Source organism: Bos indicus, chromosome 16, assembly GCF_029378745.1.
Source record: "Bos indicus isolate NIAB-ARS_2022 breed Sahiwal x Tharparkar chromosome 16, NIAB-ARS_B.indTharparkar_mat_pri_1.0, whole genome shotgun sequence".
Lineage (NCBI taxonomy): Eukaryota > Metazoa > Chordata > Mammalia > Artiodactyla > Bovidae > Bos > Bos indicus.
The window spans coordinates 6,083,890-6,109,857 of NC_091775.1; the positions used below are offsets into that span (position 1 = coordinate 6,083,890).

General features: G+C 38.8%; 1 protein-coding gene across 1 annotated transcript in view; it reads right to left on the reverse strand.

Annotated features, from left to right (window-relative positions):
• LOC109570108 (complement factor H-like) overlaps positions 1-25,968 on the reverse strand; it is a 377,373-nt gene that overhangs the window by 42,315 nt on the left and 309,090 nt on the right. The window contains 1 exon segment of the mRNA XM_070768847.1: positions 1,818-2,000. Coding sequence (XP_070624948.1) covers positions 1,818-2,000 — 183 coding nt within the window.

The window sequence follows — 25,968 nt, forward strand, 5'->3', positions numbered from 1 at the left end:
TTTCATCTCAAGGGAAAAGGGCTTCACCAATTAGTATGTACAAATCATAAAAAATTAGCCAACCATGCCAGTGATATATCACTGTCCTGAAATAATTACTCAAAGTGAAAACAAGTGTATTTTTATGCAACATTTTTCTCAACACTTAATGTTTCTGAATTATTTACGTTATGAACATGTTCCTCAGTTGCTGTACTTGTGCATTTTTTCCCAAAGCTAGTATTAAAATAAGCCATTACAGAAGTATTATACTATTTTCATAACAGCATTTTCCTAATTAATATGCCAAATTAATTAGCAGTTGTGACATATTTGCCAGAGAAAACTTCAATGAAAAGAAGTAATTTTCAAAAGGCAAGTTAATTTTTTAAAGATGCTATAAAATTTTTAAAATTCACATGCTGATTTTCCTTTTCCAACTATATCTCTAATGGTTGTATATTATTTTATACTTATCGAGGTTGAATATAGACATAATTTTATTATTTATAGCTATTTATAAGAAAATATGTTAACAAACAATCTGTTTTCACTAACACCGTGCTGCTGCTGCTGCTGCTATGTCGCTCCAGTCGTGTCCAACTCTGTGCAACCCCATAGACGGCAGCCCACCAGGCTCCCCCGTCCCTAGGATTCTCCAAGCAAGAACACTGGAGTGGGTTGCCATTTCCTTCTCCAATGCAGGAAAGTGAAAAGTGAAAGTGAAGTCGCTCAGTCGTGTTCGACTCCTAGCGATCCCACGGACTGCAGCCCACCAGGCTCCTCCATCCATGGGATTTTCCAGGCAAGAGTACTGGAGTGGGGTGCCACTGCCTTCTCCTCACTAACACTGTAGACTGATGTTAATAGTTTAAATAATTTACTTCAAACTTCATAATGTATTAAAGCAAAATTATACTAGTAAAATATAATAATAGAGATATTTTTCATAAAGAGTGTTAGAATGGAAAACTGTCATATATTAAAATAAAATAAGTTTGATATGTGAAACTTTTTTCATTTTGAGGGTGTAGTGCCTGTAGCAAGTATAGACACTGGAAGAAATAAAATGAAAACAGTAGAAAGGGATATTATAAATACCCACTTCACCTAAAGTGAATATGTAAAATATCACTTCAAAAATATCAGTGTGTAGCTTTGGGATGAATAAAACAAACTCATTCATTGTTCTTAGAAAATCTTCATAAACATCTATGTGTTGCTACAAGAAAAACCTTCAGCACAGCAGAATTTGGTCCTGTCTAGAAGTGTTTCTCTGTCTCCACTAACTAGATGTTTATGAAGATTTCCTAAGAGAGAATTTTTCACAAGGATATCTATCCTAACATGAATTATATATCATATTATTTGAAGTTTATGCACTATGGCCTCACATCTTTGCTTAAAAACATAACTTTTAGGCTTAGGAGCAGAGATTCTGGCTTAAGAGTCTCCTAAAATAAAAGCAGATGCAATCAGCACAAAGGTCTCAACTGAAAATAAATGAATTTATCCCGGAAGAGAGGTAAGGCTCTTAGCAAAATTAGATTTTAGTCACAGGATGTTTTAAAGTGACAAAACGTTGAACTAAATAGTACAATGATATTCTACTCCATTAGTAATTAATCATTAAAGGCAAAAAAAAAAAAAAAAGATACATTTTTCAAAGCTTTGTAACTGATCTTTTCAAATATAGCCATGGAACCACAAAACACTTCATATGACCCTGCCCCAGCAAAAAAATTAAAAAAAGAAAGAAAAAAGGACAAAAGAACAAAGTTAATGCTTCTGTATAGTTATCATCAAGATAAAGAATACTAAGATAATGAATTACTTACTAATGCATACAGGTTGAGCTGACCATCCATTTTTCAGACATGTAATTAACCCTGATGTCTTACCATCTGCTGTTACATATCCTGGTTTACACTTATATTCTGTTTGTTTATTTAGGGGATACGTAAAGGTAGATTCAGACAAAAATCCATTCTCAATCCTTATATTGGATTTTGAACATGTTTCTAAAAGGGAGAAACCATAAAGAAAAGGTAAGAATATATTTGATACACATTTCATAAGGACCCAAATAAGGTAATGATACAAAAAAGGGGAGTCACTTATGACTATAAACCAAGAAAACTTCTAATCATTTAAGGTCGTGTGTAAGAGAAAAAAAAAAAAAAAACTATGAGTTTCCAAAGATATTAAACCAAAACACTTGATTTCTGTTTTCTAGAACAAAGCAAGATTTAAAATACTCCAAATTCCTTCTAGGAAATTATTAGAAATCTGTTTGTCTAAAGGATCTGGAATCCCACAGCATGTCAGAAATCTTTTAGAAATGGGTTTCCTTTCCTGGGACTTGATGAAAGTATTGTCTAGTCTGGATCTCTTACACAACCCAGAACACAGATCAGGTGATGATCACAGAATCTTCCACCATTGTTACCCCAGCCTTTGTCTCTGAGAATTTGAAATGCTATCATCAAAACTGGGTGCTTAAAGCCATATCAGTACATGGAGTTCAACGAAGATGACAAAGATGAATACATCCATTCATTTTACTAAGGACAAAATATTGATCCTTCAAACCATGAATAACTAAACTTGGAAAACTACAATTCTGTCACCTACTAGACATCTTCATAGAATTCAGCTAATTTTTTTAGTACTTCACGGATAAAGAAGAAATCAAAAGAGAAAACTGAATATTTTGAATTGAATGAAAATAAAACCATGATAATTAAAGTTTTATATGATTTATGAGATGACACAAAAGTGTGCTGAGGGGAATTTTAAAATTACATAGCAATAATAGTAATGATAAAGATGAAAATCAATAATTGCTTTTCCTTAAAACTGAAAATAGAAAAGCAAACAAGCCCAACACATACAATTTGGAAACACTGCAGTGATATTAGTAAGAGAGTGGAATAGGCCATCTTGACCTCTCCATCCCTCCACAGACACACTGAATTAACAACTATGTGTGTATCAGCTCCTTCAATTCAAAATAGAAACAGTAGATGAGAAGTTCTGCATTCAAGGCAAGTGAGAAAATGCCAAAATCCTAAGTGGCAGGGAAAACTAAGACACATTCCTGCAATAAAATCCATGCAGCAGAGGACCATACAATTTGAAAGGAACACTCAACTCCCAGCTTCTCCTGGAGGAGCAAGGAGTTTGATCCACAATCTAGATTTCTGATTTTGCAAATGCTAGTCCAGGGTCCAGCTTCCAATTTACCTGCCTCTGGGAGGCCTAGGATTTCCAATCTCCTAGGATAACAGAAATGAAGGGGCAGTTATGAATCTGTACCAGCACTTCTCACAGGTCTTCCCTTAGCTTAATGAAGAGTGAGCAACTCCCAGTTTCTCCATGGAAGGAATGAGATAGCACATCTGGACCTTCATCTTTTCCAGCTCTGCCTGAGGAATTGGCTTCTAACTAACCTGTCCTTGAGAGCTGATGAAACCCAAAATTTGCATTTGTGCCTGGGGACTACAGAGAGCTAAATCATGGTGCAGAAGGCACAGGGTTTGAAGTAGCATGCAGGCATTTGCCACAGCTCCTCTCCCCAGTTCAGTGCACAGTGAGCTAGGTGATAAACTCCAATTGCCTGTTTCACCAAGTATTCTGACTTGTAGATCACTGCATACTCTCGAATCCTGGAGAAGGCTGACTACAAACTCAGAAGTTTGGATGAGCAGAGAGGTTAGAGAGGTAACCAAAATTCTGGCCAAGCTGATTGAAAAGGCTGAATTTTGGAAAGATTCTACTACTGAGGCCAATCTGTGAAGACTAGGACAAGTGGATGTTTAGTCTAATGCACAGATATCAACACAGAGAGTCAAGAAAAATGATCAACTGAGAAGTATGTTCAAATGAGAATAACAAGATATCCATTGCTTTTTATCCTGACCCAACAACAGAAGTTTGACACCGCCCACAGCAATCCTGACTTGGAGTGAGGTGTGGGCTCTATACCATACACTGAGACCCACGATGGCGGAAGAGTACATCTCTCTCCACGGATACATCAGGAATACACCTCCAGACACAGAAGATCTTGCAGAACGCCAGCTGAGAACCTGACCACTGGAAAAGAATATATAGAACCAGGCAACATTCAGCAGGACAAAGGAAGCAGGGCAAAAAAAGAGGAGAGTGAGTAGAACTGGATCTGCATCTGGGGTTGGGAACTGAAGCAGGGACAGAGCTGCATGGGAGGGCAAATGTTTGCAACAGAGGTGAAGCACTGAGACTGCTGGAGAGTGAAGCAGCTGACCAGTGAGAGTCTGAATGGAATGAGGATCACACAGACAATCCTTGCCACAGCTGTACCTACACCAGACAGGGATGCAAGTCCCCTAGAAAGTGCTTCAGGTTGGAGATGCAACATAGAGATTGGATTGACTGAAGGGAGATGGTGTGAAGGAACCTAAGAGAGGAGAGCGCAGTGGGAAATGCTTATGAAGCAAAGCCAGCTAACCTGGAGGCAGGGTGATACTGCTGAGTCACACACTGAGGGTGCAGCCATCTCTATAGCCTCTCTCTCTGCACATATCAGCACCAGACAGCTGAAACAACACAGGGAGGGTGGCCCTTTAAGGACCTGAAATGCAAAGTAACACAGAAGGACTCCAGCCAGGGTGACCTTTAAGTCCCTGATACGATGAACAACAGACAATGACCCCAAGTGGGGGGCCTGTAAGCGCCTGAAGGGGTCAAGCAACAGAGAAGGACCAGCCAAAGAGGCCCTCTGATGGCCAGGTGCCAGAAGCTAGGAAACGACTCTAATAGGACCATCGCTTCTACAGCTGAGTCAGTTGGTTTCCCTGCATGCTTGGCACTGCCAGGGTTCCCATAATTCAAGCAGCTGTGTCACCTCCATGCTCAATCCTCACTGGGCAGAGCTGTCAGAAGCTAGAAAAATCCCTAATAGTCACATACCTCCTGTGACAATAGCCACAGCTAAGTATCCGGTGTTTTCATGGTCCCCATTATCCAAGCTCTTGTGTCACTCCCTAGCCCAATCCCACAAAGACAGAGTAACCAGAGGCTACAAAAACCCTAAGGGCATCATATTTCCTGCTTTCCTACCCAGTGGCTCCCCTTAGTACCTGGTACTGCCAGGGCTCCTGCAATCCAAGCAACTGCACCACCTCCACATTCAGTCCTCCCTGGGGCACACTCAAGTCCTCCAGGGAAGCCTCAGGAGTAAACTCCTGTGGACGAGTCACATGCAAAGGTGGAGATAAAACCACAAGTGAAATCCAGGGGCAAGTGTCTAAGGAATAGAACCAAAACATTCCCACCAGTGGTACAAGCTGAAGATTGAATCCGCATAATCACCTGGCAGACTTTGTATCTATGGAATATATAAAGGACAGTGAGAGTTCCTGAAAAAGAAAACTCACTAGCACTGGCAGATGTGGACATCAGAGCAAGAACATGCAAGAGTAGGACCAGATTAGAGTCTGAGCTGCAGCCACAACAGGGAAGAGACCAGCCCAGAACCGGAGGGCATCCTAGGGAGGTGAGGTAGACTGTGACTCACATTGAGGAAAAGGATGCTGACAGATGATCCAAGAAAAATATTTATTATTCTTATATTTTAATTTATTTAGTAGTTGCTACTGGGTTTTTTAATTTTTACTTGTTTTTTGCTCTCTGTTGTTGTAGCTGTTGATTTTAATACTACAATTAAATCTATTTACACTTTTGAGAAAATTTTTTAACCACACATTTAATTTCCTTTAAATACTTCTGCCTCTACATTGGTCTTTTGTGGTTTTGAGGGTTGTTTTCCTCTTTAATTTTCAAAGCTTTAAAAAAATTATTATCACTATTTTTCCACATATATTCTTTTGCTTGCTTTTCTTATTCTTTTTCTGTTGTTGTTTTTCTTTAATATATGTAAAACTTCTTTGTCTACCTCTATTTAAATTTGCTTTTCTAGCCTTTCTTTCTTTCCTTTTCTCGCTTTTCCTCATTATGTTCATTAGTCTGTTTGCTTTAGTTGTTTTATTCCCCAGTTGACCTATGGCTTTGGTTTTGTTTTCCAGTTTATGCTTTTAGTCAGATTTGTTAATAACTAGTTGATATCATTCTTACTTTCCTATGCGCACTGAATCAATCTCTTCTACTTTTATTTTTTTTCACTGTTTTGGTTTTGTTTATGTGTGTATATTTCACATGTTTTTGTTAGTACTTGCCTGATTTTGTATCTGCCATTTGTCTGAGGTTTGTAGTCCATTTCTTGTTTTACTGTGTTTGTTTTATCCCCTTTAATGCCATTACAAACCACCTGTGGTATCTCACTTCCCTGGCCAGAGATCAGAGCCTTTGCAGTGGGAGCACTGACAGACTCTAGCCTGCCATAAAACTCCTAACCCCAGGGAGTATTTATTAGTGAGAACTCCCATAAAGGCCTCCACTTGTCTACACCTGGCATCACCCAACTGCCAGCAGCACCCAGTGTAGGATGCCTCACCCAAACAACAAACAAGATAAAAACACAAACCCAGTCATCAGTAAACAGGATTGCCACCTCATACAGCCCTGCCCATCAGAAGGAAAAAAAAAACTTACTCATTTCACCAGAGTACAAACAAAGGTCACACCAAAAAGAAGCCTACACAAACCACTGGCACAACCTTACACAGCAAGGGCAGAAACCAAAAGGAAGGAGGAATTCGACCTGAAAGCCTGAGAAAAGGAGACATCAAATGCAACAACGAAAAAAAGAAAAAAAAGAAAAGGTACAAAAAATATTGCTCAATAAAGGAACAAACTAGAAGCACACAAGACCAAAAAAAAAAAAAAAAAAAAACGCTAAGAGGAAATAGTTCAAATACCTGAAAAAAAAATTCAGAATAATGATGGTAAAGATGTTCCAAAACCTTGAAAATAGAAGGCATAAAATGCCAAGAAGCAATCAACACAATTAACACAATTACCAAGGATATAGAATAAATAAAGAATAAACAAAGAAAGATGAATAACACAATTACTGATATTAAAAATACTATAGAAGGAAACAATAAGAGATTAACTGAAGGAGAAGAATGGAACACTGAGCTGGAAGATAGAATGGTTGAAATAGTTGCTGATGAGCAGAATAAAGCAAAAAGAATAAAAATAATTGAGGAGAGCTTCAGAGACCTCTGGGACAGTATTAAACACACCAACATTTGAGCTATAGAGGTCCCAAAGGAAGAAGAGAAAAAGAAAGGCACTGAGAATTTTTTTTGAAGATACTATAGTTGAAAACCTTCCCAGCATGGGAAAGGAAATAGTCAATCAAGTTCAAGAAGCACGGAGAGTCCAATACAGGATAAATCCAAGCAGAAACATGTCAAGACACATACTAACCAATAGAAATTAAACACAAGGAAAGAATATTAAGAGCAGCAAGGGAAAAGCAACAAGTAACACACAAGGGAAAAGCATTCAATTAACAGCTGATGTTTCAGCAGAAATCCTACAGGCCAGAAAGGAATGGCAGGATATATTTAAAGTACTGAAAGGGGAAAATCTACAAGCAAGATTACTTTACCTGGCAAGGATTTCATTCAAAATTGATGGAAAATTAAAACCTTTACAAACAAGCAGTAGTTAAGAGATTTTAGCACCACCAAACCAGCTTTACAACATATATTAAAGAGACATATAGGCAATAAGCATAAGACAAAGGAAAGACCTACAAAAAACCCAAAACAATTAAGAAAATGCTAAGTGGGGGACGGTCTTAAGATGGCGGAGGCATAGGATGGGGAGATCACTTTCTCCCCCACAAATTCATCAAAAGATCATTTAAATGCTGAGCAACTTCCCCAAAACAACTTCTGAACACTGGTGGAGGACACCAGGCACCCAGAAAGGTAGCCCATTCTCTTCCAAAGGAGATAGGACAAAATATAAAAGCCAAAAAGAGAGACAAAAGATTTAGGGACAGAGACCAGTCCTGGGGAGGGAGTCGTGAAGGGGGAGAAGTTTCCAAACACCAGGAAACCCTCTCACCAGTGGGTCTGTGGGGAGTTTTGGAATCTCAGAGGGCAACATAAAGTGAAAGAAAGAAAGAAAGTGAACTCACTCAGTTGTGTCCGACACTTTGCGACCCTATGAACTGTAGCCTACCAGGGTCCTCTGTCCATGGGATTTTCCAGGCAAGAATACTGGAGCGGGTTGCCATTTCCTTCTCCAAGGGATCTTCCCTACCCAGGGATTGAACCCAGGTCTCCCACATTGCGGCCAGATGCTTTAACCTCTGAGCCACCAGGAAGAGGGCAACATAACAGGAGGGCGAGGGGGGAAAAAAAAAAAAAACACAGAATATGTGCCTTAACCAAAACTCCAAGTGGAGAAATAGCTCAGATGCTCACGTCTGCCACCAGCAAGTGGGGGAGGCACTGTTGCATTGCTTAGGGTTAAGGACCAGTCCTGAATGCCCTGAGGACAATCTGAGGGAGCTAACGTGAGATAGCAACCCAAACTGTAGGACAGACAGAGAGAGAGAGGGGAAAAAGAGAGAGAGAGAGAGAAAGAAAAGCTCTAACCTAAGCCACATCCTGGCCCGCTCACAGAACAAAGGATTGATCAAATGCCAAAGGAGAGCTAGCAGGCTGCCTACCGGCTCCTCCCCCACATCGGAGGCAGAGAGGCAGGCAGGCGACAGCCAGAGCTGGAAGGCGAGGGGCAACTTTGGCCCCAGAGATGGCATCCTCCACCAAAGTGGGAGCAGGCTCCCAGTTGCAAACCAAGTCTTCCTGGGATATTAGATGGTTGACATCTGCCAGGAGGGTTGCAACCTGAGATCAGCCCCCTAGAGGAGACACACGGCACACCTGTGACGGTGCTCTTGCGGCACACCCAGTAAACCAAGCGACTGGGACCAGAGAGGTGATAAGACCACTGCACACCTGGGACAGTGTGCTCTCCAAGCACCTGGTTGCCTGAGCTCCTGAGACCTGGGAAGGGCACAAAATGCAGGCCCAGCCGAGGCTATGCCTTTGTGGAGAACCTGAACCTGAGCAGCTTAGACCTGGGAAGTGCACGCAACGTAGGGCCCGCTTTGGAAAGTTCCCCTTCGAAGCAACCTGAAGTCTGAGCAGTGTAGATAGGGAAAGCACAGGCACCATGAGCTAGGGCAACCCAGTGTGGTCCATACACTGTGAGCACTCCCCACACACACCAGTGATATTTGTTTACAGTATTCCTCCCTCCCCACAGCACGACTGAACAAGTGAACCTAAACAAATGACCACCTTCGCCCCCTTGCATCAAGGTGGAAATTAGACACTGAAGAGACTTACAAACAGTGGAAGCCAAAATAAACAAGTAACAGGGAACTGCTCTCAAAGTGACAGGCACAACAGATTGAAACCCTGTAGTTAGCATTGACTAAGCACTGGAGGGGGCCTATAGACCTTGAAAAGAAGTATAAGCTGGAACAAGGAACTATCTGAAACTGAACTGACCCCACACTACCCTCAACAGCTCCAGAGAAATTCCTAGATATATTTTTACTATTATCTTTTTTTAAAATTTTTCAGTTCTTTATTACACCTTTAATTTTCATTTTTATAACCTACTATTATCTTGCAAAAAAGACCCTATTTTTTAAAGCAAATTTCATATATGTATTTTTTATAATTTGTGATTGGTTTTGTATTTTTAATGTTGTATTTTTCAGAGTCTAACCTCTACTCTAGGTTTTTAATCTTTGCTTTTTAGTATCTGTTATCAATTGTGTACCTTTAAGAATCTAATCTTCAGTACCCATTTTTACTTAGGGGTGTGATTACTGGTTTGATTGCTCTCTCCCCTTTTAACTCTCCCTATTGTCCCCCGGGTCACCTCTATCTCCTCCCTCCCCATACGTTTCTCTACTTAACTGTGAATCTCTCTGGGTGTTCCGGGCTGTGGAGAACACTTAGGGAACTGATACAGGCTAGATTGGTCTCTCCCTTTTGACTGCCCCTCTTCTCCTCATGGACACCTCTATCTCTCTTCTCCCTCTTCTCTTCTCTATTTAATTCCATGAACCTCTCTGGGTGTTCCAGACTGTGGACAGCACATACAGAATTGATTATTGGCTAGACTGCTCTCTCCCCTTTTGATTCCCCTCTTCACCTCCTGGTCACTTCTATCTTCCTCCTCCCTCTTCTCTTCTCCATGTAACTGTGAACCTTTCTGGGTGTCCCTCACTGTGGAGACTCTTTTCACCATTTATCTAGATGTTTTATCAGCAGTGCTGTATGGATGGAGAAGTCTTGAGGCTACTGTAAGATTAAGACTGAAAGCCAGAGGTAAGAGAACACCAGAGAACTCCTGACTCCAGGGAACATTAACCAACAAGAGCACATCCAAAACCCTGCATACCTACACTGAAACCAAGTTCCATCCAAGAGTCAACAAGTTCCAGAGCAAGACATACCATGCTAATTCTCCAGCAACACAGGAACATCACCCTAAGCTTCAATATACAGGCTGTCCAAAGTCACACCAAACCCATAGACAGCTCAAAACTCACTACTGGGCACTTCACTGCACTCAGAGAGAAGAGATTCAGCTCCACCCACCAGAACACGGATGCAAGCTTCCATAACCAGGAAACCTTGACAAGCCAAATGACCAACCACACCCACAGGGTGCAACCTCCACAATAAAGAGGAACCACAAACTTCCAGCATACAGAAAGGCCACCCCAGAAAGAACAATCTAAACAAAATGAAAAGGTAGAGAAATATTCAGCCAGTAAAGGAACATGATAAATCCCCAAAAAATCATACAAAAGAGGAGAAGATATGGAGTCTATCTCAAAAAGAATTCAGAATAATGATAGTAAAGATGATCCAAAATCTTGAAAACAAAATGGAGTTACAGATAAATAGACTAGAAACGAGGATTGAGAAGATGCAAGAATGTTTAACAAGACCTAGAAGAGATAAAAAAAGAGTCAATCAATAATGAATAATGCAATAAATAAGATCAAAAGAACTCTGGAGGGAACCAACAATAGAATAACTGAAGCAGCAGATAGGATAAGTGAGGTAGAAGATAGAATGGTGGAAATAAATGAAGCAGAGAGGAAAAAAGAATTAAAAGAAATGAGGACAACATCAGAGACCTCTGGGACAATGTTAAACACCCCAACATTTGAATCATAGGAGTCCCAGAAGAAGACAAAAAGAAAGGCCATGAGAAAATACTTGAGGAGATAATATTTGAAAACTTCCCTAAAATATGGAAGGAAATAGCCACCCACATCCAAGAAAGCCAGAGGGTCCAAAACAGGATAAACCCAAAGTGAAACACCCCAAGACACATATTAATCAAATTAATGAAGATCAAATACAAAGAGAAAATATTAAAAGCAGCAAGGGAAAACCAACAAATAACACACAAGGGGGTTCCCATAAGGATAACAGCTGATCTTTCTACAGAAACTCTTCAGGCCAGAAGGGATTGGCAGGACATTCCTAAAGTGATGGAAGAGAAAAACCTACAACCCACATTCTATACCCAGTAAGAATCTCATTCAAATATGCAGGGGAAATGAAAAGCTTTACAGACAAGCAAAACCTGAGAGAATTCAGAACCACCAAACCAGCTCTTCAACAAATGATAAAGGAACTTCTCTAGACAGGAAACACAGAAAAGGTTTATAAGTAAGTAAGTGTTAGTCGCTCAGTCATGCCCTACTCTTTGCGACCCCATGGACGGCAGCCCACCAGGCTCCTCTGTCCATGAGATTTTCCAGGTAAGGATACTGGAGTGGGTTGCCATTTCCTTCTCCAGGGGATCTTCCCAAACCAGGGATCAAACCCGGGTCTCTTGCACTGCAGCCAGATTCTTTACCAACTGAGCTACAAGGGAAGCTATAAAGGTTTATAAACTCGAATCCAAAACAACAAAATAAATGGCAACGGGATCATACTTAACAATAATTACCCAAAATGTAAATGCATTGAATGCCCCAACCAAAAGACAAAGACTGGCTGAATGGATTCAAAAACAAGACCCACATATATGCTGTCTACAAGGGACCCACCTCAAAAAAGGGGACACATACAGACTGAAAGTAGAGGGCGGGAAAAATATATTTCAAGCAAATGCAGACCAAAAAGGCAGGAGTAGCAATACTCATATCAGATAAAATAGATTTTGAAATAAAGGCCATGAAAAACGACAAAGAAGGACGTGGTCAAAGGATCAATCCAAGAAGAAGATATAACAATTATAAATATATATGCACCCAACATAGGCAGACCACAATATGTAAGGCAAATGCTAACAAGTGTGAAAGGGGAAATTCACAGTAACACAATAATAGTGGGAGACTTTAATATCCCACTCACACCTATGGATAGATCAACTAAACAGAAAATTAGCAAGGAAACACAAATTATAAATGATACAATGGACTAGTTAGACCTAAGAATATCTATATGACACTTCACCCCCAAACAATGCATTTCAACTTTTTCTCAAGAGCACATGGAACCTTCTACAAGATAGATCACATACTGGGCCATAAATCTATCCTTGGTAAATTCAAAAAATTGAAATCATTCCAGGCATCTTTTCTGATCCCAATGCAGTAAGATTAGATGTCAACTATAGGGGGGGGGGGAGAAAAAAACTATAAAAAATACAAATATATGGAGGCTAAATAACATGCTTCTGAATAACCAACAAATCATGGAAGAAATCAAAAAAGAAATCAAAATGTGCATAGAAATGAACGAAAATGAAAACATGACAACACAAATCCTAAGGGATTCAGTAAAAGCAGTGCTAGGGTAAGGTTCATAGCATTACAAGCTTACCTCAAGAAACAAGAGAAAAATCAAATAAATAACCTAACTGTACACCTAAAGCAACTAGAAAAAGAAGAAATGAAGAACCCCAGGGTTAGTAGAAGGAAAGAACTCAAAAAAATTAGGGCAGAAGTAATTGAAAAAGAAACAAAGGAGACTATAGCAAAAACCAACAAAACTAAAAGCTGGTTCTTTGAGAAGATAAATAAAATAGAAAAACCATTAGCCAGACTCATCAAGAAACAAAGGGAGAAGAATCAAATCAACAAAATTAGAAATGAAAATGGAGAAATCACAACAGACAACACAGAAATACAAAGGATCAGAAGAGATTACTATCAGCAACTTTATGACAATAAAATGGACCACTTGGAAGAAATGGACGAATTCTTAAAAAAGTCTAACCTTCCAAAACTGAACCAGGAAGAAAGATAAAATTTTAACAGACCCATCACAAGCATGGAAATGAAACTGTAATCAGTAATCTTCCAGTAAACAAAAGCCCAAGACCAGATGGCTTCACAGCTGAATTCTACCAAAAATTTAGAGAAGACCTATCCTACTCAAACTCTTCCAGGAAATTGCAGAGGAAGGTAAATTTCCAAACTCATTCTATGAGGCCACCATCACCCTAATACCAAAACCAGACAAATATGTCACAAAAAACGAAAACTACAGATCAATATCACTGATGAACATAGATGCAAAAATCCTTTAAAAAAAATTTTAGGGAATAAAATTCAACAACATATGAAAAAAATCATACACCATCACCAAGTGGGCTTTACTCCAAGGATGCAAGGATTCTTCATTATTCACAAATCAATCAATGTGATACACCACATTAACAAATTAAAAGATAAAAACCATATGATTATCTCAATATATGCAGAGAAAGCATTTGACAAAATTCAACATCCACTTATGATAAAAACCCTCCAGAAACCATGCATAGAAGGAACATAACTCAGAATAATAAAGGCCATATATGATAAACCCACAGCAAACTTTACCCTCGGTGAAATCTTGAAAGTATTTTCCCTAAAGTCAGAAACAAGAGAAAGGTCCCCACTCTCACTACTACTATTCAACATAATTTTGGAAGTTTTAGCCACAGAAATCAGAAGAGAAAACAGAAATAAACAGAATCCAGACCAGGAAAAAGTAATACAATGCCGGGAGCCGGCATATTGCATATTGAGTGCATATTGCATATTGCATATTGAGTGCAGCACTTTCCACGGCATCATCTTTCAGGATCTGGAATAGCTCAACTGGAATTCTATCACTGCCGGGAGCCAGGGTGAGGAACTCCGCCCATGACAAAGGTCATGAGGAAGGAGGCTTGGCATACGCAAAGGCGGGATCGAGCCTCAGGAGTCCCCCTGGAAATTCTCGAGCATATACCCCCAAAACCAGAGTCTGCCTACTTTCTGCTTTGTGCTTTCACCTACACCTCTGAGTTTACGGGGGGCTGTCCCCCACTACCTCTCTCTGAAGAAAGAGTTAGCTTACAGCTCCAGTTAATAATTCCTGGGTGTGACAGTGTTTCAACCTACAAACTCCTTTGGAAGTCCTCTAGCCTGCCTGAATAGGTTTTTTCCGGCCACATGTGATTGTTCAGAGCCTCCCAACTGTGAGAGGCAGGAGATGTTCTAAACTGTCTAAACACAGATTCTTTTGAGTAGTTAAAAGATTGATTAGAAATTGTATTGGTGAAGGGTTTTCACTTTTTGGGCCAATGTTTGCTGCTAAGTTTCCATATCCCTTACCTGCTGTGACCCTGGCAGTGTATTGATTAATATAATTGGTGTAAATAGTGGCTTTAATGTTTGTAACCTGCGACCCTTGAGTTAATTCTTTTTCTTGTTATAGCCCACCACACCTTTGCTCTGTAGGAATGCAACTTTATCTAATGTTTTTGGAGGGTGGCGCTTGACTTATCACCTTTAGAGAAAAATAAGTTTTCTGAAGAAAGGGTCTTAAAATGTTAACAGGCCTCCGGGCCAGAAGATGATGCAAATCACCTAAGCTTTTGCATATGGTAAGTTTGCAGGAAGAAAGCCTGGCTTGCTGCATGACTCTACCCCTTCCCCCATTATCCTCTATGCATAACTTAAGGTATAAAAACTACTTTGGAAAATAAAGTGCGGGCCTTGTTCACCAAAACGGTCTCACCATGTCATTCTTTCTCTTACCTTCTGGCTGAATTATTCAGCCTCTTTTCTCCACTGAATTTTCCTACTGAGCTATCCTCATTCTATTACTCTTTATATCCTTAATTAACGTTAAATTAAGCAATTGTTTCCTGATCCTCGCCGACGCCGTCCCCGCTTCGAATTCTCTGGATCCACCGGGGCTGGACCCTGGCAGTACAACTCTCACTGTTTACAGATGACATGATCCTCTACATAGAAAACCCTAAAGACACTACCAGAAAATTACTAGAGCTGCTGCTGCTGCTGCTAAGTCACTTCAGTCGTGTCTGACTCTGAGCGACCCCACAGACGGCAGCCATTGCAGGATATAAAATTAACACACAGAAATCCCTTGCACTAACAATGAGAAAACAGAAAGAGAAATTAAGGAAACAATAAGGAAACAGTTCCATTCACCAGTGCAGTGAAAAGAATAAAATAGTTAGGAATAAATCTTCCTAAAGAAACAAAAGACCTATATATAGAAAACTATAAAACATTGATGAAAAACTCAAAGAACACAAATAGATGTAGAAATATACCATGTTCATGATCAGAATTATCAATATAGTGAAAATGAGTATACTACAGAAAGCAATCTATAGATTCAATGCAACTCCTAATAAGCTACTAATGGCATTTTTCAGAGAACTAGAATAAATAAATTCACAATTTGTATGGAAATACAAAAAAATCTCGAATAGACAAAGCAATCTTGAGAAATAAGAATGGAACTGGAGGAATCAACCTACCTAACTTCAGACTATATTACAAAGCTACAGTCAATAAGACAGCATGGTACTGGCACAATGCCAAAAACATAGATCAATGGAACAAGATAGAAAGCCCAGAGATAAACCCACGCACCTATGGAAACCTTATCTTTGACAAAGGAGGCAAGAATATACAATGGAGAAAAGACAATCTCTTTAACAAGTGGTGCTGGGAAAACTGGTCAACCACTTGTGAAAGAATTAATCTAGAACACTTTCTAACACCATACACAAAAATAAACTCAAAATGTATTAAAGATCTAAATGTAAGACCAGAAACTATAAAACTCCTAGAGGAAAACATGGGCAAACCACGCTCTGACCTAAATCACAGCAAGATCCCCTATGACCCACCTCCCAGGGTAATGGAAATAGAAGAAAAAATAAACAAATGGGACCTAATTAACCTTAAAAGGTTTTGCACAACGAAGGAAATTATAAGGTGAAAAGATAGCCTTCAGAATGGGAGAAAATAATAGCAAACAAAGCAACTGACAAGGAATTATTCTCCACACTATAAAACCAGCTCATGTAGATCAATTTACAGAAAAATAAATGACCCAATCAAAAAATGGGCCAAAGAACTAACAGACATTTCTCTGAAAGACATACAGATGGCTAACAAACATATGAAAAGATGTTCAACATTACTCATTATCAGAGAAATGCAAATTAAAATCACAATGAGGTACCATCTCATGCTGGTCAGAAAGGCTGCTGTCAAAAAGTCTACAAACAATAATTCTGGAGAGTATGGAGAAAAAGGAACCTTCTTACACTGTTTGTGGGAATGTAAACTAGTACAGTTACTATGGAGAATACTGTGGAGATTCCTTAAAAAACTGGAAATGGAACTGCCATATGATCCAGCAATCCCACTGCTAGGCATACACACTGAAGAATCCAGAATTTAAAGAGACACATGTACCCCAATGTTCATCACAGCACTGTTTACAATAGCTAAGACATGAAAGCAACATAGATGCCCATTCACAAATTAATGGATAAGAAAGCTGTGGTATGTATACACAATGGAACACTACTCAGTGATTAAAAAATGCATTTGAATCAGTTCTAATGAGGTGGATGAAAATGGAGCCTATTATACAGAGTGACTGAGAAGGCAATGGCACCCCACTCCAGTATTCTTGTCTGGAAAATCCCATGGATGGAGGAGCCCGGTAGGCTGCAGTCCATGCAGTCACTAAGAGTCAGACACGACTGAGCGACTTCACTTTCACTTTTCACTTTCATGCACTGGAGAAGGAAATGGCCACCCACTCCAGTGTTCTTGCCTGCAGAATCCCAGGGACAGGGGAGCCTGGTGGGCTGCCGCCTATGGGGTCACACAGAGTCAGACATGCCTGAAGCGACTTAGCAGCAGCAGCATACAGAGTGAAGTAAGTCAGAAGGAAAACACCAGTACAGCATATTAAGGCATATATATGGAATTTAGAAAAGATGTTAATGATGACCCTATATGTGAGACAGTGGAAGAGACAGGATGTAAACAACAGACTTTTCAACTCTGTAGGAGAAGGCAAGGGTGGGATGATTTAGAGAATAGCATTGAAACATGCATATTATAATATGTGAAATAGATTGCCAGTCCAGGTTCGATGCATGAGACAAGGGGCTCAGGGCCAGTGCACTGGGATGACTTTGAGGGATTGAATGGGGAGGGAGGTGGGAGGGGGCTTCAGGATGGGAGACACATGTACACCCATGGCTGATTCATGTCAACATATGGCAAAAACCACTACAATATTGTAAATTAATTAGCCTTCAATTAAAATAAATATATTAATTTTTAAAATGCTATAGGAACATACAGCATTATATTATATTATAATAGTAAAATGCTAATTGTAATATATAAATAATTACTTTAAATGTAAATGGATTAAACTCTCCAACCAAAAGACACAGATTGGCTGAATGGATAGAAAACAAGACCCATATATAGGCTGTCTACAAGAGACCCACTTCAGACCTAGAAACACATACAGACTGAAAGTAAAAGAATGGAAAACATATTCCAAGCACATGGAAATCAAAAGGAAGTTGGAGTGGCAATTCTCATTTCTGACAAAATTGACTTTAAGGTAAAGAATATTATACAAGATAAAGAAGGGACATTACATAATGATCAAGGGATCAATCCCAAAAGAAGACAAAATTCTAAACATCTATGTACCCAGCACAGAAGCACCTCAGTACATAAGGCAAATACTAACAAACATAAAAAGGGAAATTGACAGCAACACAATCACGGTAAGGGATGTTAACACCCCAGTTATACCAATGGGCAGATCATCAAAACAGAAAATTAATAAGGATCAAACCCAGGTCTCCCACATTGCAGGCAGACACTTTAACTTCTGAGCCACCAGGGAAGATCTCAACAAGGAAACACAAACCTTAAATGAAACATTAGACCAAAGGGACCTAATTGATATCTTTAGCATTTTCCACACAAATCCAAAAGAACACACCTTCTTCTCAAGTGTGCTTGGAACATTTTCCAGGATAGACTATATTGGGCCCAAAAATCAAACCTCAGTAAATTATTAAAAATTGAACTCTATGAAGCATTTTTTCTGACCACAATACTATGAGACTAGATACCAATTACAGTAAAAAACACAAACACTTGGAGATTAAACAATATGCTTTTACATAATGAACAGGTAAGTGAAGAAATCAAAAGGGAAATCAAAGAATTCTTGAAACAAATGACAATGAAAACATGACACCTCAAAAACTATGGGATGCAACAAAACAGTTCTAAGAGGGAAGTTTATAGCAAGAAAAAAGAAAAACATCAAATAGACAACCTAACTTTACACCTAAAACAACTGGATAAAGAAGGACATTAAAAAAAAAAAAGTTAGTAAAAGGAAAGAAATTCTACAGATCAGATCAGAAATAAATGAAAAAGAAACGAAGGAACATTAGTAAAGATTAATAAAACTGAAAGGTGCTTCTTTGAGAAGATAAACAAAACTGTCAAGTAGTCAAATCCATCAAGAAAAAATGGGAGAAGAATTAAATCAACAAAATTAGGAACGAGAAAGGAGAGGGTAACAGACAACACAGAAATACAAAGAATCATAAGGGGCTACTATGAGCAACTATATGCCAATAAAATGGACAACTTGAAAGAAATGGATGTATTCTTAGAAAAGTTCAATCTATCAAGACTGAACCAGGAAGAAATAGAAACTATGAACAAGCCAATTACATGCACTGAAATTGAAAATGTGATTTAAGAAACTCCCCAAAAATTGAAGCACAGGGCCAGAGAGTTTCACAGGTGAATTCTCTCATACATTTAGAGAAGAGCTAATGCCTATTCTTATCAAACTCTTTCAAAAACCTGCAGAGGAAGGAACGCTTCCAAACTCATTCTACAAGGCCGTTATCACCCTAATACCAAAACCAGACAAAGACAACACGAAAAAGAAAAGTACAGGCCAATATCATTGATGAAAATAGATGGAAAAATCCTCAACAAAACTCTAGCAAACATAATTCAAAAATACATTAAAAAGATAGCACACTATGATCAAGTTGGGTTAATTGCAAGGATGCAAGCATTCTATAATATACTTGTGTATATCCATCAACGTGATATACCATATTAACAAATTGCAAGATAAAACCATATGGTCATCTCAATAGAGGCAGAAAAAGCTTTTGAAAATATTCAGTACCCATTTATGATAAATACTCTTCAAAAAATGAGTAAAGAAGGAATCTACCTCAACATAATAAAGGCCCATATATGAGAAACCCAGAGCAAACATTATTCTCAAAGGTGAAAAACTGAAAGCATTCCCTGTGAGATCAGGAAAAGACAAGGGTGCCCACTCTCACCACTATTAGTCAACATTGTTTGGAAGCCCTAGCTACAGCAATCAGAGAAGAAAAAGAAATAAAAGGAATCCAGATTGGAAAAGAAGAAGCAAAACTCTCATTGTTTGCAGACAGACAATATTATACACAGAAAACCCTAAAGATATGTTCAGAAAATTACTAGAGGTAATCAGTGAATTTAGCAAACTGACATCATACAAAATGAATACACAGAAATCACTTGCATTCCTTTGTACTAACAATGGAACATCAGAAAGAGAAATTAAGGTATCAATACCATTTACCATTGCACCAAAAAGAATCAAATGCCTAGGGAAAAAACCTAAGGAGACATAAGAGCTGTATACAGAAAAGTACAAGACGTTGAGGAAAGAAATCAAAGACAACATAAACAGATGGAGAGATATTCCATGTTCCTGGGTTAGAAGAATCAACATTATGAAAATGACTATACTACCAAATATAATCTGCAGATTCAATGCAATCTGTATCAAAATACCAATGTTATTTTTCACAGAACTAGAACAAAAAGACATAATTCATATGGAAACACAAAAGACGTGAATAGCCAAAGCAATCTTGAGAAAGAAAAATAGAGCTAGAGGAATCAACCTTCCTGACTTCAGAATGACTACAAAGCTATATTATCCAGACAGTATGGTACTGGCAGAAAAACAGAAATATAGACCAATGGAACAAGATAGAAAGCTTAAACCATACACCCATGAATAACTTATGTTTGACAAAGGAGGCAAGAATATATCATGGGGCAAATAGAGTGTCTTTCGTAAGTGCTGCTGGGAAAACTTGACAGCTACATGGAAAAGAATGAAATTAGACTACTTTCTAACACCATACACAAAGATAAACTCAAAATGGATGGAAAACACAGGCAGAACACCCTATGTCATAAATCACAGCAAGATCCTCTATGACGCACCTCCTAGAATAGTGGAATAAAAACAAAGATAATCAAGTGGGACATAATTAAACTTAAAAGCTTCTCCACAGCAAAGGAAACTATGAATAAGGTGAAAAGACAATGCTCAGAATGGAAAAAATAATAGCAAATGAAACAACTGACAAAGGATTAATTTCCAAAAGATACAAGCAGCTCATACAAATCAATACCAGAAAAACAAACAACCCAATCAAAAAATGGGAAAAAAGACCTAAACAGACATTTGTCTAAAGACCTAAAATGGCTAATGAACACATATATATATTCTCAATATCACTATTAAAGAAATGCAAATCAAAACAACAATGAGATATCACTTCACACTAGTCAGGATGACCATCATCAAAAAGTCTACAAACAATAAATGCTCGAGAAGGTGTGGAGAAAAGGGAACCCTCTTGCACTGTTAGTGGGAATGTAAGTAGATACAGCCACATAAAGAACAGTATGGAGAGTACTTACAAAGCCAGGAGTAAAAGTACTATATGACCCACCAACCCCACTCCTAGGTATATATCCTGAGGAAACCAAAATTGAAAAAGACACACGTACCCCAATGTTCACTGCAGTTCCATTTACAACATCCAGGACACGGAAGCAACACAGATGTCCACAGATTAATAGATAAAGAAGATGTGCTGCATATATACAGTGGAATATTACTCAGTCATAAAAAGGAATGCACTTGAGTCAGTCCTAAAGAGGTGGATGAACATACAGCCTAATATACAGAGTGAAGTAAGTCAGAAAGAGAAAAGCAAATATCGTATACTAACACATACACATGAAATCTAGAAATATTGTACTGATAACCTATTTGCACAGCAGCAATGGAGACACAGACACTGAGAACAGACTTATGGACACGGCTGGCAGGGAGGAAGTAGAGGGTGGGATGTATGGAGAGGGTTAGCATGCAAACTTAAACTATCATATGTAAAATAGACAGTCAATGGGAATTTGCTGTATGACTCAGGGAACTCAAACCAGAGCTCAGTAACAACCTAGAAGGGTGGGATGGGCAGGGAAATGGGAGGGATGTTCATGTGGGAGGGGACATGGGTAAATCTATGGCTGATTCTTATTGATTTTTGGTAGAACCCAACATAATACTATAAAGTAAGTATACTTCTATTAAAAATAAATAAATATAAAATAAACAACCACCCACCCCCATAATTCCATATGCCAGCAGACCCAGGAGGATGCTCGCTAATGCATGCATGAGGTAAAAGGCAGACAGATCTCTGTCTTGACTGTGATGCCTACAGTGGCTCATGAACCATCATATTTCCCTCTCAGCTGCACTCCAGGAGTCCTGGAAAACCTATCTTAAAAATTTTTGCATGGAGATAAGTCCTTCTGTGAAACTCCAGGTATTGACAAGAGCACCTCTGTCTGCTTCATTCACACACCCTTCTACCCTGTGGCCAGATCCCTGTGGTTACAACTGACTCAGAGGGAAGACCAACCTTTGACAGACGACCAGTGAGCTTGCACAGAAATTTGACTTAAATCTGTGGCCCAGAACAGGAACACAAGATTAGTACCACTGAAACATGTATATTATCATATGTGAAGCGGATCGCCAGTCCAGGTTCGATGCATGAGACAGGGTGCTCAGGGCTGGTGCACTGCAATATCCCTGAGGGACGGGATGCAGAGGGAGGTGGTAGGGGGGTTCAGGATAGAGGACACATGTATGCCCAGGGCTGATTCATGTCATTGTATGGCAAAAACCACTACAATATTGCAAAGTAATTGGCCTCCATTTAAAATAATAATTTTTTAAAGTAAAAAAAAAAATTTAAAAAGATGTACTGCTACTTTGGGGGAAACAAAGGACAGGCTGTAAGTACCATTTCTGGTGCGCTAATTTATCTAGACAAGACACAGAAACACAGAAATTCTGACAAAACAGAGATGAGAAGTGTCAGCAGGTGCCACTATAGAAGATCTGAAATAGTTGCGGAGTCTCTAGCAGGGTTGAAGGAAGTTGTCTCTCACCCAAAGGAGACTAGAACTTTAATTAGAAAAACAGCACCACAAAACTTCAAGGAACATGAACTCAAAGTATCATGACAGCAACAAAGTATAAAAATCTTCAGTATTCACATCCAATTGGCGATGTGTGATTTATCCAGTGAAGAATGCAACCTAGATGTCCATCTGCAGATGAATGGATAAGAAAGCTGTGGTACATATACACAATGAAATATTACTTAGCCATTAAAAAGAATACATTTGAATCAGTTCTAATGAGGTGGATGAAACTGGAGCCGATTATACAGAGTGAAGTAAGCCAGAAAGAAAAACACCAATATAGAATATCAATGCATAGATATGGAATTTAGAAAGATGGTAATGACAACCCTGTATGCGAGACAGCAAAAGAGACACAGATGTATAGAACAGTCTTTTGGACTCTGTGGGAGAGGGAGGGGGGGCATGATTTGGGAGATTAGCATTAAAACATGTATAATATCATATAAGAAATGAATCGCCAGTCCAGGTTCGATGCAGGATACAGGAAGCTTAGGGCTGGTGCGCTGGGATGACCCAGAGGGATGGTATGGGGAGGGAGGTGGGAGGGGAGTTCAGGATGGGGAACACGTGTACACCCGTGATGGATGCATGTTGATGTATGGCAAAAGCAATACAATATTGTAAAGTAAAAAATAAAATAAAAGTTAAAAAAAAAAAAGAATTCGAAATAGCCATTTTAAATAACTCGGTGTGCTATAGAAAATACAGTAAGATACTTGAACAAAAGCAGGAAAATAAACAATGGACAAAACAAGCAGTTTAATAAAAATGTACAAATCATAAAAAAAAAAAAAAAACAGAAACTCTGGTGCTGAAGGTTCCAAGGATGAAATGAAATAATTCATTAAAGAGCATCAACCACAGAGTCAAAAAGGTAGAAGAATCCGTGAGACAGATGATATATCAAAGTTATCTTGTCCAGGGAGATTAAATTAAAATCACAATGAGGTACCATCTCATGCTGGTCAGAAAGGCTGCTATCAAAAAGTCTACAAACAATAAATACTGGAGAGTATGGAGAAAAAGGAAGCTTCTTACACTGTTTGTGGGAATGTAAACTAGTACAGCCACTATGGAGAACAGTGTGGAGACTCCTTAAAAAACTGGAAATGGCACTGCCATATGACCCAGCAATCCCACTGCTGGGCATACACACTGAGCAAACCAGAAGGGAAATAGACACAGGTACCCCAGGGTTCATCGCAGCACTGTTGATAACAGTCAGGACATGGAAGCAACCTAGATGTCCATCATCAGATGAATGGATAAGAAAGCTGTGGTACATATACACAATGGAGTATTACTCAGCCATTAAAAAGAATACATTTGAATCAGTTCTAATGAGGTGGATGAAACTGGAGCCTATTCTACAGAGTGAAGTAAGCCAGAAAGAAAAACACCAATACAGTATACTAACGCATATATATGGAATTTAGGAAGATGGTAACGATGACCCTGTGTACGAAACAGCAAAAGAGACACAGATGTATATAGAACAGTCTATTGGACTCTGTGGGAGAGGGAGAGGGTGGGATAATTTGGAGAATGGCATTGAAACATGTATAATATCATATATGAAATGAGTCGCCAGTCCAGGTTTGAAGCACGATACTGGATGCTTGGGGCTGGTGCACTGGGATGACCCAGGGGGATGGTACGGGGAGGGAGGAGGGAGGAGGGTTCAAGATGGGGAACAAGTGTATGTACCTGTGGCAGATTCATGTTGATGTATGGCAAAACCAATACAATATTGTAAAGTTAAAAAATACAATAAAATAAATATATTTTAAAAATAAATAAATAAAAACAAAATTAAATTTTTTTTTTAAAATAAAAGAATGAAAAAGAACAAAGAAAGGCTACATGATCTATACTACATTGAAAACAGAACCTATTTGCAAATTATTGAAGTTCCAGGAGGAGAAAAGGAGATGAGGCAGAAAATATATTTAAGGAGTAATGTCTGAGAACTTCCAAATTAAGGATGATATTTGAATATCTAAGTTCAGGAAGCTTACAGGTGACCAAACCAAATCAACTTAAAAAATCCTCTACAACACACATTTATAATAAAGTTGCAAAAATCAAAGAAAAATAGAGACGCCTTCAAGCAACATGTAGAAAAAACAAACAAGCTAACAATACAAAAACCTTGAAATTTACTAAAGAGCCTTCATTTGGATCTTAGCAAATCTCTCAGCAGAAACCTACTAGGCCAGGAGAAAGTGGGATGGTTTATTCCAAGTGTTGAAAGAAAAAACTGCCAAAGAAGAATACTTGAAAATATCATTCAGAAAAGAAAAGAATATAAAGATTTCACCAGACCAACAAATATTGAGGAAACAGAACACAATTAGACCTTCCTTGAGGAAGGCATGGCAACCCACTCCAGTATTCCTGCCTGGAGAACCCCATGGAGGGAGGAGCCTGGCGGGACCAGGCTGCCCACAGGGTCCCAAAGAGTCAGACACAGCTGACTTAACTGAGCAGGCACACAGACCTTCCTTACTGAAACACTAAAAGGAATTATTGAAGCTGAAGTAAAAGAATGCTAATTCATTCCATGAAAATACCTAGTACACTGGTAAATTTAAGTGCACATTCACATTCAGAACACTGCAGTACCTTGATATGGAATGTTAAACACAACTATTTAAGAGCACAGGAATATAAAAAATACTATATCTACAATTATTTTTTAATTAAGTACACATTGTAAAAAGAGGTAAATCATGACATCAAAAAGATAAAATGGAGAAGGGTAAAAGGAAGGAGATTTAATATGTGGTTGATGTTCATATATTATCAGCATAAAACACACTGCTCTCTCTGTAAGGTGTTTTATGTAAATCTCATGGTAAACAAAGCAAGAATCCATACTAGATTAAATGCATACTACTATAACAAATATCATGAAATCAAAGAGGCAAGCCATCAGAGGAAAGAAAAAATTAGGAAACTATAAAATATCCTGTCTGAATGTACTCCAGGAGTTGGTGATAGACAGGGAGGCCTGGCGTGCTGCGATTCATGGGGTCGCAAAGAGTCTGACACGATTGAATGACTGAACTGAACTGAAAATAAAAAAGATAATATTAATACATCCTTATCTGTCAATAATTACTCTAAATATAAAGGATTGCATGTTTGCATGCTAAGTCACTACAGTTGTGTCTGACTCTTTGAGACTCAATGGACTGTAGCCCTCCAGGCTCCTCTGTCCATGGGATTTCCCAGGCAAGATTACTGGAGTGGGTTGCCATCTCCTTCTCCACTGTTTTCTTCTATCTCAATGAAATTCTTAA